General features: G+C 46.6%; 1 protein-coding gene across 18 annotated transcripts in view; it reads right to left on the bottom strand.

The window, feature by feature from the left end:
• Positions 1-18713, bottom strand: part of DOCK7 (dedicator of cytokinesis 7) — a 95707-nt gene that overhangs the window by 5961 nt on the left and 71033 nt on the right. For 6 of the 18 annotated variants that reach the window (XM_074545644.1, XM_074545652.1, XM_074545646.1 and 3 more), the window contains 16 exons: positions 17866-18035; positions 16877-17031; positions 16086-16268; positions 15535-15670; positions 14444-14540; positions 13992-14009; positions 12037-12133; positions 10696-10830; positions 9942-10094; positions 9323-9481; positions 8955-9055; positions 8013-8205; positions 7335-7478; positions 6433-6564; positions 5839-5853; positions 673-798 (listed from right to left, as the gene is read on the bottom strand). In XM_074545644.1, the coding sequence (XP_074401745.1) occupies positions 673-798; positions 5839-5853; positions 6433-6564; positions 7335-7478; positions 8013-8205; positions 8955-9055; positions 9323-9481; positions 9942-10094; positions 10696-10830; positions 12037-12133; positions 13992-14009; positions 14444-14540; positions 15535-15670; positions 16086-16268; positions 16877-17031; positions 17866-18035 (2014 nt within the window). Of the gene's footprint in view, positions 1-672; positions 808-1840; positions 4364-5838; positions 5854-6432; positions 6565-7334; positions 7479-8012; positions 8206-8954; positions 9056-9322; positions 9482-9941; positions 10095-10695; positions 10831-12036; positions 12134-13991; positions 14010-14443; positions 14541-15534; positions 15671-16085; positions 16269-16876; positions 17032-17865; positions 18036-18713 lie in introns of those variants that run through there. The other 12 variants (XM_074545648.1, XM_074545650.1, XM_074545659.1 and 9 more) reach the window with 5 other exon arrangements.

Raw genomic sequence — 18713 nt, 5'->3', positions numbered from 1 at the left:
CTGGAAAGCAGAAGAGCCTTCCAACAGTGCCTGGTTCTGAACAAGGCATTTGAGTTTGTTTTGTGTCTGTGTGCAACTAAAACTGGTCAGTTTGGGATCCACTGGTGTTGGAAATGATAGAATGTTTGAATTTCAGTTAATTATTTTAGTTAACACTTAAATTAACTCTTTCAATCATAACCTATATATATATTAATTATAAATACTGAGATATTCCTAAATTACTCTTAGCCAGCATTTAGCAACATTGTCATAACCTACTTTGATGGGAGCACAGCCTGGGAAAATTAATGGAGCTTTAAGTTTTGTTAAACCAACTCTGCTGTGCTTCAGTGAACACAGCCTGGGAGAGAGAGATGGACTGCTGAGGTTGGACATCTGGAATGCAGAACTTATGGACCACAAGGACACCTTGGAGAAACCAGAAGATAAAGAAGAGACTAACAAAGATTCAGTCTATGCCTTGGGAAGACCCTACCGGAGTAGAAAGATAATGGGAACACCACAAATTTTCAGGGAGAGCCTCTGATCAGGGAATTCCTGCTGGTGGCACCAGCAGGAGGGCAGGGGACACCAGCCCCAGCTCTCAGACACCCAAACTGCTTTTCTGAGGGGCTGTTCCTGTGCAATAACTGATGGGAAGCAATTAAACTTCCAGTGAGACCCTCTCACCTCCAGCCGATGGGAGATTTCAGCCAGCTTGGTTATTGCAGGCTCCTTGTAAACAAACTCCTGCTCATCCAGGTCTCCAAACTTGGTGCCATAAAAACCAACTCGGAAGTAGGTGCCAAACATCCTCTTTCCATCCTAGGGATGGAGAAATAAGAGGTTATTTCAGGGTGGAGACATCCACACCCCCAAGCACGGCTGCAGACAGGCTCCTGAATTTATGCAAAAAATGAAAAGAAATTCAAAACCAAGGGGAAAAAAATTAGAAAGAAAGAAGAGAAAGAAAAATAAACACACCTGGAACTCAGCATGGATGCATTTAGCAGCAAACACCACAATGGAATTATAAACTAACATGGAATTCTGTGGATCAGTTACGACCATTGGCCCAACCCTGCAATGACTTCTCCCAGCCCAGGAGGAGCCTGGAGGTGCCAGCATGGAATTATGGAATGCTTTGGGTTGGGAGGGACCTCAAAGCCCATCCAGTGCCACCCCTGCCATGGCAGGGACACCTCCCACTGTCCCAGAGTGCTCCAAGCCCTGTCCAGCCTGGCCTGGGACACTCCCAGGGATTCACAGCTTCTGTGGGAAATGGAGACTCACCACCCTCACAGGGATCAATTCCTTCCCAATATCCCACCTACATCTATTCTCTTTCAGCTTAAGAAGCATCAGATCTCTGCGAGGCAGCCAAAGGCAAATCAATCCCTTTGTTGGGATCATTATCTGAGGCTCTCCAAAGCCTGTGCAGGGTCAGACACCATTGGAATCACCCAGCATGGATTCCCCCCACATCCACCCTCCAGGAATTGCAGGGTTGGGCCCAAGTCAATGTCCAGTTCACTCACACACACACACAGTGCTCCTGAACCAGCATTCCAGCTGGGAGTGTTACACTCTCTAGGAACTGCCTAGGAGGGAGGGCCAAAGTCACTCCTGGTGAAAGCAGATGCAATCCTGTGCCATGTACCTGCTTCCAGGGGAGCCAGTGGTGAATTTGGCCCCGAAACGCAACAAAAGGAGAGAAACAAGAAAGATTTTTTGCTGGAAAGGCAACGGAGAAAATCTGATTAAAAAAGAGAGAGAGAGAGAGAGAGAGAAGAAAAATGCTTTAAAAATTAAACACACCTTGCTTGTGTTAAAGAACTCACGCTGCATGCACAAACCAGGGGTGCCTTTCAGCAAGAAACTCCAAAATGTTCACCTTTACTCTCGTGACAAATGTGATGCAGTAAAGGACACTCAGGGTCCCTGAGCTGGGTTAGGGTTTGGTTTCAAACAGCCCTTACAGGCGTCCTGGCTGCCAGGTTTTATTTTAGTACTTTGCTATAGCAAAACTGATCTCTTGTGGTGATGGTGAACACGATCTACGGAAGGCAAAGAGGATAAATAAGCCAAACTAAAATTAAAAAACCCTTCAGGCAAACTCCAGTCTGCAAAAACCACTGGCATGGCCATTGCCTTCTTCTCCTGGCTGGAGGAAACTCTGGAGCATCCCCCTGGAGGTGCCTGAGGGCCAAAAACTTCCACTTCAGAGCTGAGCTCTGCCCTCCTGGAGGCACCTGGGGTGAGGAGCAGCCCTCACTCATCCCAAAACAGCAACACCAGAGCTCCTGGGCCCTGCTCTAGAGCCTGTCCCTCTGGGAATCCTCCTGCAGAGAGGGGCTCTCCTGCAGCCCCACTGAAACCCCAGGCTCTCAGCACACCCAGGAGCCCTCCCAGGTGGGAGCTCCAGCTGCAGAGCTGCTGCTGTTTCACTGGAGGCTGCCATTTCCCTGCACTCCCTGCCTTTGTTCAGTGCCCATTCCTCTGGATCCATGCAAAATTGAGCCCCTTTTTCTTCATCACTACCTTTTCAAAGCCTCAGTTTTGGGTAACATTATCCACACTAAAATCCCTGAACACTCAGCAATTCCAGCTTCCACCTCACTGTCACAGACAGAGGGCTCTGACTCCAGGGCTCCTTTCTTAAAGTCCTTCCCAAGGTGGGGTTGGAACCTGATCTCTTTAAGGTCCTTTCCAACCCAAACCATTCCATGACCCTGCCTGGGGGGAGCTGCCACATGGATCAGCTCCCCAGAGCCAAAGTTTGTGGGATCCTGCCCCAACCCTGGCACTGGGTGGTTGAGGACACACAGATTTCTAATTCATGAGCTTTTTCCTCCCTCCTGGGCCAAGAGTTTCCAGGGTGGGAAGCATTTGCACAACCAGATCCCTACAAGTGAGTTTTTACCATGGACACCTGCCCAGGAAGCTCCTTGTCACAGGCAGGGTAAAAATGATAAGGGAGGAAGAGAATGCTGTCTGTTGATCAGCATAAATCCCTGAGGAGTCCTGCTGGCATTTACTAAATGCATAAAATCAGAGTTTTGGGGCACTGGGGAGCTCAGCAGTGGCAGAGCTCCAGGGAAGCCTGGTGAGATTCCCTGTCCCTGTGTGAGGTCAGGCCCCAGCTCATGCCCATGCTGCTCTGGCTCTCCCTGGTCAATCCAGATGCTGGATCCCAGTTAGAGGAACCCAGAGGCAGCAGTGAGGAGCCCCTGATGTTGGGGCTGGGAATCTGTGCCTGGACACAAGGGAATGGAGCAAATCCCTTTAGGGAAACACTTCCAGACCACTCCAGGCCTACCAGGGACATTCAGGAGCTGCCACTTGCCTGGGATCAGCTCCATGCCTGGCATCTCAAACTCAGCCAACACCAAACCACTTCCCAGCCACAGCAGGGAAAACTGAACAAATCATTAAATGCTCTGTGGTCTTGTTTCTGGCAAGAGCTAAAAATGCAGATATGAGGGAGGAATTATTAAAAGCATCATATCTCCTATTATTTTATCAAAAAATAATAGGATTTTGGGAGGAGAAGAGAATGAAGGTGAACACTGAATAGCCATCACACAACTGGCAGAGCAGGTAACAGCCACCATGACTTATGAAGGTTCATGATTTGTTATTATGCATGGTAAATACCTTTCCAAATTGCTGGGAATAAAGTTTTGGGGTTATCTCTTGCACGCACACAAAAAGCTTTGCCAACAAGATTTGGGGGGAAATTAAAGATAAATCAGATGCAAGAGGGATCACTGCTTCCTCCTCCAGGACAGCAGCTGCTGCCTGAAGGGTGCAGGAACAAAAGCAACTCCTTCAAAATGCAGAATCCAACCCATCTTTATCAAACTCAGTACTGTTATTTTCCTGCTCAATTTTAACCCAAGGTCCTTTGCAGTGTTGCCAACTACTCCAAGTCTTCCAATATTAATTTTCTGGGAAAGAATCAGCTCCTGGAGCCCTATTATCCACTGGCAACCACCCCATGTACAGCTTAAAAAGAGTTTTTAAATTCTCGTGGCACAGCATGAAAAGATTTTTTCTTAATTTTCCTAACTGGAAAACAAACAAATAGAATGAATTCAACATTTATTCCATGAATAAGCACACAAAGCCCATCAGCTGGTGTGTTTAAGGAGAGCTCAGGAATGCTCTGGTGCCCGACCCAGGACACAGCAATGCTTGTAGTTGGCAACACCACATTCTTTGTGCCATGATGGGGGTGCTGCTGTTGGCATAGCTCTTTGCTAAAATGAAATTGGGGGTTCCACAGTGTAAAACAAAAAAAAAAACCAAACCAAAAACAAACAGGGGAGGTGGGGGGAAAAGGGGCAGAGAAAGGGAAAAAAAATTCCACAAGTAGGAACTTACCACAACAGACAATAGTAAGAGTGGGGAGGAGGGTCAGCAACCAGGGCGATAGAGGAGAAAACAGAAAGTATTTAATTAGGGAAATTCCATAAAACAAACAAGCAGCAAATTGGCAGCAAATAAATTTTAAATTAAAAAAAAAAAGGGAGGGGGCAAGCATCCATTAAAATATTTAAAATAAGGGGAGGGGAAAAAAGGGCAAAACATGCAACAAACCTGAAAGCTACAAAGCACAAAGGTCAGAAAAAGTGTGGCAATGAAGGAGCACGATGACAGACGAGAGCTGAACCCACGGTGTCTTTTACCATGCAGTAAAACATGACCAAGTGGTGTTAGAATCATAACCAATGGCAGGAGTCTCTCCAGGGGTCGATTTAGGGGCAGAATAATAAAACAGATGCTCACAGGCCTTGTTGAACACATTTACATCATTTCCACACCTAGCACAGGTTCTCTGCTGGGGTGTGTCTGCCTGGACCTTCCATGGGGACAAGGGGATGATTTCCAGGGCCAGCCCTGAAGTGTCAGGGTTTATTTTAAGCTGCTCAATTTCCATTTTTTGCCAGGCTGGAATTGAAGCTGACATTCAGACATCACCAGCCTTAATTATGTCCCACAACACCAAAGGTTTTTTTGTCTCAGCCTCGGTTCAGTAAATGTGTGGTGGAAACCTGGAGGGAGGTGGCCCAAAATGAGCTGCCTGATCCATAGAAAAGCAAAAATAAACTGGAAAGATGAAGCCTAAACAAAGAACATCATATTCACAGAGCTTTTCAGTGCTTTCTGAGACTTCTCCGTGCTCATGCACCCACTGTGCCAACTGGACTGGGGCTGGAGTCAAAGTGGCCCTGCAGATCATACAATTGCTTTTGCCCATTTTTAACCCAAAAGCGTGGTTCTCGTGGTGTGTGTTGCAGAACTGTGAGCACACAGCCTCCTCAAAAACCCAGGCAGCAAAACTGGCCCCAGTCAACACAACTGAGCCCTTTTACTGCTAGATAAAGCCCTACATAAATTGAGTGAGAACAAAAGGAAGCAGTTTCTCCTCTGAGATCAAAGGTGCACCTGCAGCAAACCAGGTTTGTGTTTGGTACCTCTGAGCATTGGTGCTTAAATCGACCCCTGTGGGTGGGGTGAAAGAAAATATGGTATGGAGGGATGATTTTCTGTGTCAATGCTGATGGAAAGAAATATAAACAAATTATAAAAACAAACTAGTGATGATACAGTGGCTCATTCACCAAAGAACCTCATTAGTGGAACACGTCAGCATCCATGCACTACCTACAGCTGCTTATGAAGAAATTCCTACTACAACCATGGTTTATTGGGATTTCTTTGGTTAATGAATTGTTTTAAACAGCAGACAGCAACAGAAACACCCACAGCTAGCACATGTGGGCAAGCGTTGGCGTGAGTCATCTGGAAACTCAATTAGTGTTCTTTGCTAACTAAGATGGAGTTACCTACCTCCCAGCCAGTGCTCTGTGTGATAAAAAGTAAAAAGGGCATGTCACAGAAACCAAAAAAAAAAGTTTCAAAGGCCAAAACATGACCAGCAATAAGCCTGCAATGGTTTCAATGGTTCTAAGTCATCATGCAGCCAAAGCAGCCTCCTCTGGCCCAGCACAGCCAGGCCCTACAGCCCTTAATTTAGCTGGTGGCTTCTGCACCATCCAGGTTTGGAAAGGTTCCTTCAATTCTTTAACCACCACATGAATGAACAAATAAACCCCCCAGCATTTCTGGATGTTACCTACCAGGCTAAAGGCAAGGTACAGTGGGTTTTCCCAGCATGCAAAACAGTTTAAAAGAACATCTGAAGGGGTAAACTGGAATTTTTAAGTCTTGGATAGTTCTGAAGTTACAACAAATCTTGGTTTGTCATGTTCTCTCATATTAAATTCCAGGGGAAAAAAAAACTGTTAATGATCCTTGTATTTACTGTGGATCATCATTTGACAATTCTCTGGAATCCGAGAATAATGGTTTTTCATTTTCCTTGCACTGAGCATTTGAAGTTTCTTCACAATTCACCCTGCAGCTGAAAATTCAAACCATTACCTGGTGAACAATCTTGCTGAATGCTTCCTGCAGTTTACCATGAATAGTAGACAACTTCTTGGCATCTCTGTTGGCTTCATGAATAGGAATAAGGACTTTGTAAACCTCATTAACTGCTTCATACATGCCAGCCTACAAAAATAAGGCCCATCAGATTGCTCCATCAATTCAACAGCCAGAATTACACACACAGCATTTAAATGATAAAACTATAAAATGAAAAAGTGGCTGAGACTCCACTGTGGGATAATCACATCATTTCTTCAAATGTACCCAGAGAGAAATGGAATAAAATCCCCAGTTACCCCTGAAATCAAGAGCCTGGTGCATTACACCCTGCTGCCAGTAATGAGGATCATTAACATAACCAACCCTGGGATATTTTGGATGGACACAGGCACAAGAGCAGAACAAGCTAAACAGGATCCTAACCAAACCTATGGGCATTAAATATGGAAAAGCTCAAGTGCACATTTCAGCTTTTTCTGTTCAGTTCATCTCCAGCCTGTGTGACTTCTGCAACACTTCTGGCATCCCAGAAGAGATGGACTTGGGAATACCCTCAGGATCTCTCTCCTGAATGGGTCCAGCCCATCGTGGGCAGTCACTGCACGGAGGGGCTGAGCAGGAACTCCAGGGTTTTGCTCTGGATTTATTGCTACTTGTGCTTAACCCCACTGAATGACACTTCATGTTGTGTCATGGGAATTAATTCACTCCTTTTCCTTGGTTCACTCCAGAGGGCAAACCAAGCTGTCTTAAACAATTAAAACTCCAATTGTTCTGTGCAAATTAAGCATTTACAATAGAATAATACACTCAGAGAGAAAACATTTTCCTTCCTACTGCCCAGCAGTGTGAGACTGCTGGAGAAGGGAGGTAAAGAAATGAAAGTCTTCTACCATGGAGAAAGATGCTGCAGCCTGTTCCAGCAATCCCACCAGACCAGCTTCTGTAAAATACTTCCCAGAACAGATTCCTTCTTCATCTGGGGACACAACATCATCAGAAACTGCTGACTCTTCCAAAACATTGGAAGATATGTTCTGGGGAGATACAAGAGATAAAAATACATTTACTCAATTCAAACAACACTCAACACTTTCAATACTTTGAAAGGCAACTGATTTGCAGTCAGATCCTGGAATTTCTGTAGAGGTGGCTTTCTATTTTTGTAGAGTATATACATGTATATATAAAATATAGCTTTCTATATTTGTGGAGTATATACGTAAAATATGGCTTTCTATTTTTGTGGAGTATATATGTAAAATATGGCTTTCTATTTTTATAGAGTATATATGTAAAATATTACTATTTTTGTAGCGTATATATAAAATACATCTATTTTTGTAGAGTATATATGTAAAATATTGCTATTTTTATAGTGCATATATAAAATACATCTATTTTTGTAGAGGATCTGTATAAAACACACACTTCCTCACAGAGCAGCATCTCATTCATGCAACAAACAGCGAGCATGGTTTGAGGATGTAGGCACAGAACTCCCAGCACATGGAAACAGTTTGTAGGGCAGCAGCAAAGCCCAAACACCCCTTGGGGAGGATGATGCCCACCTGGAATGTCACACAGCCCACAGGGAGGTATTTCCTGTCCTCCAGCATGCTCAGGTACTCGGCCACCAGGGCTGCAGAGTGCACCAGGCACTGGGCAGACTCGGCGTGGTTGCTCCTCTCGGAATGTTTCCCTGCCATGTTCTGCAGCCACGTCAGCCTCAGGTCAGGGGAATTCTGGTAGCCCTTGGCAATCCTGAAGGGAGACAAAACCTCTGTGCTTCCATGTCCTTTCCTTCTGAACCGGCACAGCCCTTCAGCATGGCTTTTACACGTTGTGTTTAGTCACTTCTGCTTAAACACCAACCCCCTTGGTGCTGTGTGGAAATCCCTGAGACAAGAAGCTGTTGGGATGGAAAGTCACCCTGAACCACAGATTTCTGAGCCAGCTAGTGGTGGGTGAGCAGTGGGTGATGCTGAAGCTCCTGCCCAAAGCCCATGTCTCACCTGAGACTGGTGGCAATTAAAGATGTGGCACAATCAGAGCACACCTGCCTGGCTCCCTGCAACAGAAGCCCTCAGGGCCATTTGTGCAGACAGCACCATGAAATTTGGCACTTGGGAGCCTAACTTGGCTCTGGAATATCTTTTGCATATGGACACCATTGTATGTACCACCAAAAAGCCTTCTGGGCAAGCAGGTGCTGGAAGACCCCCAAGTTTTCCCTGAAGGAAGCAGGGAGAGTTCCCTACTCAGGTGGAAGATGAGATTTCCAGGGATGGCTGGGGAATGAAAACTCCTTTTATCCAAGATAAGCTGTCCAAATGCCAAACAAAACCTCTCAGCACCACAGTCAAACACAGCAGACAGGCACAGATTGGTCTGTGAGCAGTGAGACCCAAACTGCTCCACAACCAAGTCCTGTAAGTGCCCAAATGTGCAGCATCTGAGCCCAAACCCATGTGGAGCTCTGACATCTCCTGTCCCTACAGCGCCAACTCTACCTGTACATCAGATCAATCAGCATTTCTGGATCTTCCTGGTGCTCCTTCATTTTAACTGTGTCTGACAGGATCATATGGAGGTTGAACACTAAATCCTGGACCTGTGAAAAATAAGCTGTTGTAAAGAACTGGCAATGGGAATTGAGCTACACATTGTTATGTGAGGAACACAGGCACTCTGTATCCTTGTGTGTTTGCATCTCATCAGAACTAATAAGAGACCTGAGTTTTATGTGGTTAGATGATTAAAAAAACTAAAACCCAAACTATTTCCAGGGAATACCTGCAAATTCCAGTTCTAGATGGAGGTTTAGGCACAGCCTGTTAATGAATTACTCATTGCTTGTCTTGTGGTTTCTGTCTTTTACCTGGTCAGGAAATGTTGTCTCCCTGAGTTCCAGATCCTCCTCAGCATATGTCAGAATAGTCTTGAGGGAACGCCGCAGGAATTCTTCATTGAAGTTTTGGGAGGTCCCCACCAGGGATGACAGGGACATGGTCACCTGCATCTTCACTCTGGCAAAGTTCTGCAACAGAGATGTTGTTATGGTATTTCAGCAGCCTGGAGACAGTGCTTTAGTCATGGCACCCTCCTCCTGACATGACAGAGAAAGAAAACTGAAGTTTTGCAAGAAAGGCTGTCTCAAAGCAGTGATTAGAATAAACCTGGTGCAGCCAAACATCAAAATCTGATGATTATTTAATTCCAGATAAAGATTCTCCTGCAAAAATATTAATGTTGTCTGTTTGCACATGGTCTCCTCTCACACACCCTGAACAGGATGACGCTCTCGTGAACCATCCTTGATCCCGGATGGTTTTGGTTTGGTCAAGCCTAAAATCTGGAATCCCATTATCTGTGCTGTCAATCCCCTCACAGCCCCTGGCCAGAAGCAGGGTGCCCCCCATTTCTGTGGGGGACTGCACCCACAGCCAGCACCCCAACCCCACTGTCTGCAAGAAGCCAGGGAGAGCAGCAGGACTCACGTTCCCGATCTCGAAGTTCTGCCTCATGAGCAGGTACAGGGAGGCACTGGCGTGGGACCTGATGGGGCCAATGCTGCTGCTGCAGTGCCTCAGGAGCCTCAGGCACAGGTCTGCACACTGCTCTGTCTCCTCCTCAAACAGCAGCTCAGGGAACTGGAAAACAGCAGGGGAGGAAATTGGAGCAGGCAGGAATGAGCACTCAGACAAACAGGCAGCAGTGAGGGTGCACTGCAATGAGAGGGAGCCCAAACCCTCTGTTTTGGGGGAATGATGCTCATTTCAATCACTTTACAAAACTGGCAGCACTGGAAGGCAACTCATTTTACCTTCCCCTCCAACTTGCTCCCACATCTACACCCTCACACTGATTTACATCACTCCCGAAATCTCAGGCTTAAAACTCTGAGCTGATCCCCACACACCTACAGAAACTGGGAAACAAATCCATTTAAAGTGAGATTTGTCCAGCTTAAACCCCACCTGTGCCTTGAGCTCCCCTCTTCCCACTCAGTGCCAGCCAGCAGGAACCCAAATCCCATCCATGGTGTGTGAGCTGCACTTTTTGGTGCAGCCAAGCCCAAAATGCAGAAATGCAGGTACTGCCCATGAAAACCAGGCCAGGCTACGCTGCCTGAAAATTCACACGGCCCAAAATAATAATTGCTTGGGGAAGTGACCCCATACAAAGGAAGGAACAGCGCCTTCCTCCCTCAGTGCTGCTCAGGGGGAATTTGTGCCCCCACAGGGGATTCACCTTGGAGACCAAAGCTCTCTGTGTGGCAAAGCAGTGCTGGAGGTAAAGGGCACTTTGGTTGCAGGCCATGCTGTGCAGCAGCACCTTGAGCACCCCGCCGAGGATGCTCTCCTTGGACTCCGTCACCGACACGGTCTGCAAAGGGAAAACAAGGCTCCATGAGGAAAATGGGAAACCAAGATTCCATGAGAAACAGGGAAAACAAGGCTCCATGAGGAAAATGGGAAACCAAGATTCCATGAGAAAACTGGGAAACCAAGATTCCATGAGAAGAATGGGAAACCAAGATTCCATGAGAAGAATGGGAAACCAAGACTCCATGAGAAAAATGGAAAACCAAGATTCCATGAGAAACAGGGAAAACAAGGCTCCATGAGGAAAATGGGAAACCAAGATTCCATGAGAAACAGGGAAAACAAGGCTCCATGAGGAAAATGGGAAACCAAGGCTCCATGAGAAACAGGGAAAACAAGGCATCATGAGGAAAATGGGAAACCAAGATTCCATGAGAAAACTGGGAAACCAAGATTCCATGAGAAGAATGGGAAACCAAAACTCCATGAGAAGATGGGAAACCAAAACTCCATGAGAAGAATGGGAAACCAAAACTCCATGAGAAAAATGAACCTCCTGTGTGCCTGTCCATGTGGGAGAGAGCAACCACTCTGACAAAAAGCCCTTTGCATGGGGCTTTAGCACTTAGCTGGGCCTGCTGAACAGCCCCAATTCTGAGGCAACCCCCAGGTGAGGAACACCTGGTCCCTGGATAAAGCAGGTGGAATGGGGATTCTTTGTCCCCAGTGAGGCATTTGGGGATGTTGTTCTGCTGGAGGGAAAGCCCATAGGTGGGCTCTAACTGGGTTATTCAGGCACAAATTCAATCCCTGGGATTCCTGGGTGTCTCTGCAGATCAGAGGTGCATCTGGGAAGCATGGTCCTGCCTGCTCCCAGCCTGTGCCCAGGTTCATCTGTACAGAAATCAGGGGACAAAAGTGAGTACAGGTCCAGGAGGCTGACCTGGATTCCAGTGAGGCAGGTTTGGGAAGAACTGGAGGAACTGGTTGGGATAGGGAAAGATTTGGAGATTTTTACAGTTCATTCCTGAATAACTATTTCTTATACTACAAGGAAGGGAGAATCTTTAAATTCTCAGTTTCAAGACTGAAGGAAGGTATTGGTATGTAAAACCAGATTGTTCCAGGCTGGGATTTGGAGAGGCATCACTCCCTTGCTGCTGCAGCTGAACAGTTCCCTCTGCACTGAGGCAGTTCTGTTTAACAAAGTGCTGCCTGGCCAGGTGACTGCAATGCCATTACATCTCCATTTTCTTATCAGCCTCACCTGTACAACTATCTCCAGAGTATCCAAAATTATCAGGTTGGCTTCTGTTGCAAGATTCCCATCGATGAGTGCTTCGTGTTCTATCTCTGCCCTTGACCTGATCAGAGAAAACAAAGAAATAAAATTACTTCCTGATTTAGGAACAGACCTACATATTTTCCAGTCAAAAGTGTTCTCTCACTAGCAGGAAACTCCCAGTTACAGTTTGCATATTTATCACTGGACAACACCACAAAGATATTCCAATGCACCCCCTGAGAGGACAGGAAGGAAAACTCAGTATTTTACAAGTACAGACTTACAGAGGCTTCACGTTCACCATGCTTGGAGAGCTCACACTGCTCTCTGACACTTCACTACTCCCCAGGAACACAACAACAGTTCAGAAGCCCAGTCCAACTCCAAAGTGGCTCAGCAGCATCGTTAGGCATGCGACAGCACGAGCAGGAACAGGACATGTGGCTTTATGCTGTGGACACACGGTGGTGCTACACGAGCTGGGAACTGCACTCCCCCTGGGAGCAGCACACTGCAGCCTGCCAGGCTGCAATCTCATCTCTCCAAGCTACACTGCATTTAATCCTTGAAGCACAGCTTCCCCTCTCCGCTGAAGGACAAGGTTTTGCTGTTCCATGCCAGGCACTTGCTTTCCTGGAAAGCCTTGCAGAGTCCAGACACCCACTCACACCTGGGGCTCCAGGAGTTCAGCACACCCAGCCCCGTCCAGTGGCACCAGCTGCACTGGGCACAGAGCCAGGGCTGCACTCAGAGCCCAACCCTGGCCTGCCCTGCCTCAGGAGCCATCACTGACACACTGTGCCAGGCCAAATCCCAGCAGCAGGGTGACCAAAATCCCAGAAAAACACACAGAAAGAGGGAGAAATTATTTAGCTCTTGGAGCTGTATTGCAGCAGCCCTTCCCTGCCACACTCCACATCCTCTGGGAGCTGGCTCACACCCCCAACATCTCCAGGACAGGAAGTTTCGGGACCTGATCCCCCATAAAATAATACCATCTGCATAAAAAGACAGCAGCTGTAAACTGCGCACAATCCTTGGAGTGAAAACTCTTGTTTATGGGGTTTCACAATCCTTGGAGTAAAAACTCTTGTTTATGGGGTTTCAAAGGGCCAGGCTCTACCTACACACACAGGACACAGCAGAGCCAGTCACAGCAAGCAGGGGTTAGAAAGCAGCTCTAGAGAGTTTTATTTTATCTAAGCAGCTCATTTTGTGAGGTGAGACACCATCCTTTGACCATCAAGGAATTCCACAGCTGTCAGGTGTGTACTTGAGGTCCTTCTGGGAAGGACAGGACTCAGACCCAGTGCTGCCAGTGAGCTGCTGAGTCTTTCAGGCCAAATTCTAATCTGATGTGACTCTAGAATTTATATCTACATCACTTCATCAGCAGGGTGAAATATACCCTGGGCATTTGGCTTTCCCAATGACTCAACAGGACTGGAGCCTTGGACAAAAAGCCACTACTTGTCATGAGGAGAAATTACATTTTTGTGTGGGACAAAACAACTAAAGGTTGTGAAGAATTGCTTTCTAGTCCAGGAAGAGTCAATGTCTGCAAGGATAAAATTAGGTCTGATCTCCATGTGGGCTCTGAGGACCCCATTCCTCAGTTTCTTCAGAGCTTCACTTGGGCTGAGGTTGCTTCCCTAGGATAAGGAACAATTCTTTTGCAGACTACAGGCTGCAATTTGAGGAGACAGAAAACGTGCACAGCAAAGCTCAAACACAACTCCTGAGCCCTCTGGATTAAACCACACCAAGAGAGGGAATTTTCAAGGAAATGGGTGTAATAAGCCAAAAGAGCTCATTCCAGTCAGTTGCACACACACACTGGGAAGTTCTGCCAAGCATCACAAACAATGCTGTGATGATTGAGTCTGCAGATGTACAAAATGGCAATTTGTAAGAACTGCACACCAATGCTACAGTACCTGGCTGGTTTGTGGCTTCTAAAAGCACAGCACATGTGGAAAAACAATCAAAGTGATGGATTAGGACAGGAAAGGAAAGCGAGCTTTGAGAACTCCAGAATGCTCTTATGGAATAAAGGAAATATGACATGAGATATAAATGCTATCTGTGGAAACTCTTAATGGATCTTCCCTCTAAATTACAGCTTAGGGCAGGGTTTTAAGACAGTAATGGATCGTATAAATCTCTTTAAATCTGATTTGGAAGTCTAAGGAAGCAAGGGACAGCAGAAAGGCAAAGAGTGGGGAGGGCAGCGTTGGAGTAAAAGCTATTTGCCTTTTTTTTTTTTTGCACTGCCAGCCCTGTGCATCTGAGGGCTCAAAGCTGAGCTGGCAGTGACCTTCTAGGGGAGGGGAACCCTGCTCTCACAGGCCTGGCACAGGGGCAGAGCAGAAGGAAAAGGCAGAGTTACTTGTCAAGCTTCTCGGTGTTCTGCCGCCAGTGAGTCATATCCTTTCTCCACCTCAGGTTCTCTTGACTTCCAAAGGCACTCCCAGAAGGGCTCCTCTCTGCAGGGAAACAGCAAAACAACAGCAGTCAGCTGGTGCTCACTTCAGCTGCACCAGCAGCAGCTCCAGATCTGCTCACAAGTGGCAGGTGGCAACAAAGATGATTTTCTGGAGCCTGAGGCTCTGTGGCACTCACCCAGGATGTTTACATGGCCCCAATTCTGTCACTGTGAGTGCCATGAGACACAGAGAGGCAGCTGAGGCACTCACTGGTGAGAGGAGCCCCTTCCTTGGCCTGCACAAGGAGCCTGAGAGTGCCAACCCTCAGCATTCCAACACTGCTGTCCTTGACTGGCACCCAGGAATGTTCTCAGGGTGGTGCCAAGACCCCCCTTTCCACCTCACAATCTTTTATTCTCATTGCTGGGAGGGCAGGGGAATTTCAAGTAATAAAAGTAATCTGGCCACATTAAGAAAAAAAAATGAAGACTCCCATCTCTGAAGTGATTCCTTCATTATGGCTCTAAACTACTTTTCCACCTTAGCCCACAAGGACAGGCTCGTGTGGCAGAGCAGGAGACAAAACCACAGTTCTGATTCTTGTCCCTGGGCCACGCTTTGAATTTTGGGTGTTCCTAAAAATTACTGGGTTTTACAAACAGTAGAAATCATCAGAAGGAGCCTGTTAGCCCAACTACAGCTACTTCAGGTCTCCTTAAGTCAGCAGAAATGCCCAGGAACTTTCAGAGCTGTCAGCAAGATCAGGCAGTTTGTTTTCCAGGACTCTAGAAGATGCTACACTGGAAAAAAACTAAGGTAAGAACACCCCATAAATGAGATGTGATGTCACTTAAAAAGGCAATCAAGTAGCAAATGAAGTGTCTGCAATTTAGGAAAGGTGTGGAGATTTTGCAGAGCCAGGGAAGGATGCTGCAAACAGCTTTCCTAAAGGCCTCTTTGTGTCCCACACCACAGATGGGTGCAAATAATTGTTGGGGATGGGAGGAGCAGCTTTTGGAAGAAAAGGGATGGCTCAGAGGACTCCTTTACTTACCCAGCTGTCCTCTACTTCTTCGGACCATTTCCTGCCTTGCCCCTATGCTGCCCAAAATTGCTTCTTCAAGTTTGGCTCTCATGTCTTTTGACTTCTTAAACGTCAGACTGTTCATTCTTTCAAACACTTTCTTGCCCTGCAAGTTCCAAACAAACCCATGAGGGAAGATTTTTCAATTTGGGATATTTGGTATGAGTTAACAACTCAAAATATGTGAAGACATGCAGTAAGAAAGGAATACAGATTAAGTTGGCAGGTAGATAAAACACTCAAATTCCAGCACTGCTACAGAAAACTCTCTTTTCAAAGTGGCACTGCAGCAGTTCCCAGATGAGGGGCAAGCAGCACAAACTGCTTGAGAAGTGGAACAAGGCACAGACACTCACATGGCTGGGAAGTAAACATGGGAAAAGCCTGGCTTTGGGATTGTGAACACAGGAAATACTTTGGAGAGGGCAGGAAATGCCTTTCTGCAGTCGTGTAAAGGACGGGAGCATAAAGGTCCTCAGCAGGGCCCAGGAGGGACTGCAGGGGCTCCAGCTGGGCAGTACCTTGTACTCAAAGCAGGAGACACAGAGATAGAGCAGGTCCAGCAGGCGGTTGAGCTGCAGCACTGACAGGTCAGTGAACCACTTCTGCAGGACGCTCTCGTCCGCGTTCTTCAGCACCCACAGCAGGCAGATGAGGAGGCTGCGGCTGGACTCTGTTGAGAAGGTGGAGTGCTGCCTGCCACCCTGAAACACAGGTCAGCACAGGGATCACATTCCCATCACCACAGAGGGAGTTTCTTCCCTTGAGAGAACTGCAATAACCTCAGCAGCTCAGGGGTTAGGCAGAGGGGCTGCATGTTATCTCATGTATCTATCAGGGCCTCACTGAGAGTGCACCTAAACCCCAGCAAAATGGGGTCACAGTCCTGGAGTAAAGGCAAGAGAAGGCAGAAATGGGAGGGTCTGCCTGCTACCAGGATCAGGATTCCCTCTCTGTGCAGAGAACAGGGAAAATGCCCCTCCTTGTCTTCAGACAGGTGGGATTTACCTGGGGTAGAATTTGTTCTTAGGGTTTAAAGCTCATAGTGATTACTGCACTTCACAGAGCTTTTATAAGATTGGTTTTTTATCAGGAAAGAGAATTCTCCCACTTTGTGAGGTCTGTTGATTCCTATTCCTCCTTGGCATTTTCTTATGCCCCTTATGTGATACACACACAGCAACATGCCAATGTGCTTTGTCCCCCTTGCTGCCCCTCTGCACATCCAACTACAAACTGATGTGGGTCCCCACAGAACCTGCTGGATATTTGCTGGTTGACATAGACCGAGGGTCAGGAAATGGATTTATACCGAAGAAGGGAGTAGGAAACTGCTGGGCCTGGTGAGCTGGGGGACAGAAGTCCCTGCAATGGCCATGGCCACTGTCTGGCTGATCATGCTGCCACCCTCGCTCTCGTAATCGTCCACGGCGACGCAGCTCGGCCTCCCCCGCTGGTTGTGGCTCTCTGCAGAGAAATGCAGGATTTTAGTCAAGCCCCAAAGCCAAGGCTTCACCCCCCAGGCTCCATCCACAGTGCTGCTCTCACTGGAATGAGAATTCAAACTGAAAACCATCCCACTCGAGGGGTCCTGCAAAGAACAGGACGATGATTTGAGGCCATGAAAGCAAAGAAAGCAATTCCCAAATGCAACCTACACAACCTCAGTGCCTAAACCCTTCTAACAAAGGACAACAGACCTCTTGTCCCTTTGAATACTCCCAATCCCTTCTTGCAGCTTAATTGTGTCATGAAGCTCAGAGGATGTAGAGGAGAACTCTAAATTCCAAACTATTCCTGACTGGACTCCTGCCCTGATTTGAAATAACCTCTGCTGGGACACTTTGCAAAGCACCCCTGAAAATGAACTGCTGATGGAGCACATGACACGAGGAAGAAGAGGAACTCTGCTTATCCTGTGGAATTAGGAACTCTGGATCCTTTGGATTTAGGAACTCTGCTTATTCTTTGGATTTGGGGACTCTGGTACAGTGTGAGGGGTGACTTTTTAAGCAGGTCTGAGACATAGATGGAAGCTGGCTCTGCATTTACATCAGCCAGTGGGATGTCAACTAAAGTGCACTGCTTTTTTTTATTTCATGCCAACAAGTGGGCAAATGCAACTTTTGAGTGTTAACAGGTACTGAAGGCATATTTTGCAAGTGAAAACAAACACAAAAAAATGCCAAAATCGCAATTCAAAAACAACCTTGTCCGACAGCAAAGGCATTCATAACACAATTCAGAACCCAAACACCCAAGCCTGGTGAGCAGACAGGCAAGGCAGAGAATATCAAATACCTGTGAAGTCATAGAGCTGAGGCACAGTTTCCATGATCACGCCAATCAGAGGTAGATACAGCATTGCCACCCGGGCCTTTACCTGGGGGTCAGCGTACCGCGGGTCCGAGTCGTGGCTGGACAGCAGGTTGTGTACCATGTTGATGACCTTCTTATGCAATCCAAATAATCTGTTAAAAGACAGTTGGGTCATGCACATTAGTTAATATCTTCAAAGCAAACTCTCTTTTGTAACTAAGGGGCTTCAAAAAGGAAGAAAAAAAAAAATCCCGTTTTTTATTTTTAACTTCAGGCGAACTGCTGCTGCAGGGGTTTTTTTGATCTCCCATGGATTTTACAGATGGTTGGCTGGTTTTTCACTGGGCCTTGAAATATGGGCAAAAATATCTCATGGAATGCACACCCATATAATGTGAACACTCTCATATATTCCATTAAAACCCCCAAAGTCACAGTTACTGCTATGCTGACACACTGAATCTACTAAAATCTCTTAGAAAAACTTAGGGAATATGGAAAACAGGGAGAGAAACTTGAGAGGACAGTGGGTTCAGTAAAATCATTCATTGTATTCTTTTTTTGTCATTATTTAACACTATTTACAGAGAGACAAACCCTCCTAAACCAGAACGTTGCTTTAATCAAATGATCAGGAAGTTTCTGCTTCAGCTCCCCACCCTACCCCATGCAAATATGGAACCAAAACTGGAGACTACAGATCCAAAATTCTGAATACAAAAAGTGGCAAAGACATGAAGGGATAGAAGGAAAAATAGCCAAAATGGCTTCTGTCATTATTCAGATGCAAACACTGGCAGAGCCCTTCTATAGAGCGCCACGTGTGACCC

This window comes from Zonotrichia albicollis, chromosome 8, assembly GCF_047830755.1.
Source record: "Zonotrichia albicollis isolate bZonAlb1 chromosome 8, bZonAlb1.hap1, whole genome shotgun sequence".
In the NCBI taxonomy this organism is placed as follows: domain Eukaryota; kingdom Metazoa; phylum Chordata; class Aves; order Passeriformes; family Passerellidae; genus Zonotrichia; species Zonotrichia albicollis.
Note: the sequence above shows the minus strand (reverse complement) of the source record. Positions and strands in the feature narration are given on the sequence as shown.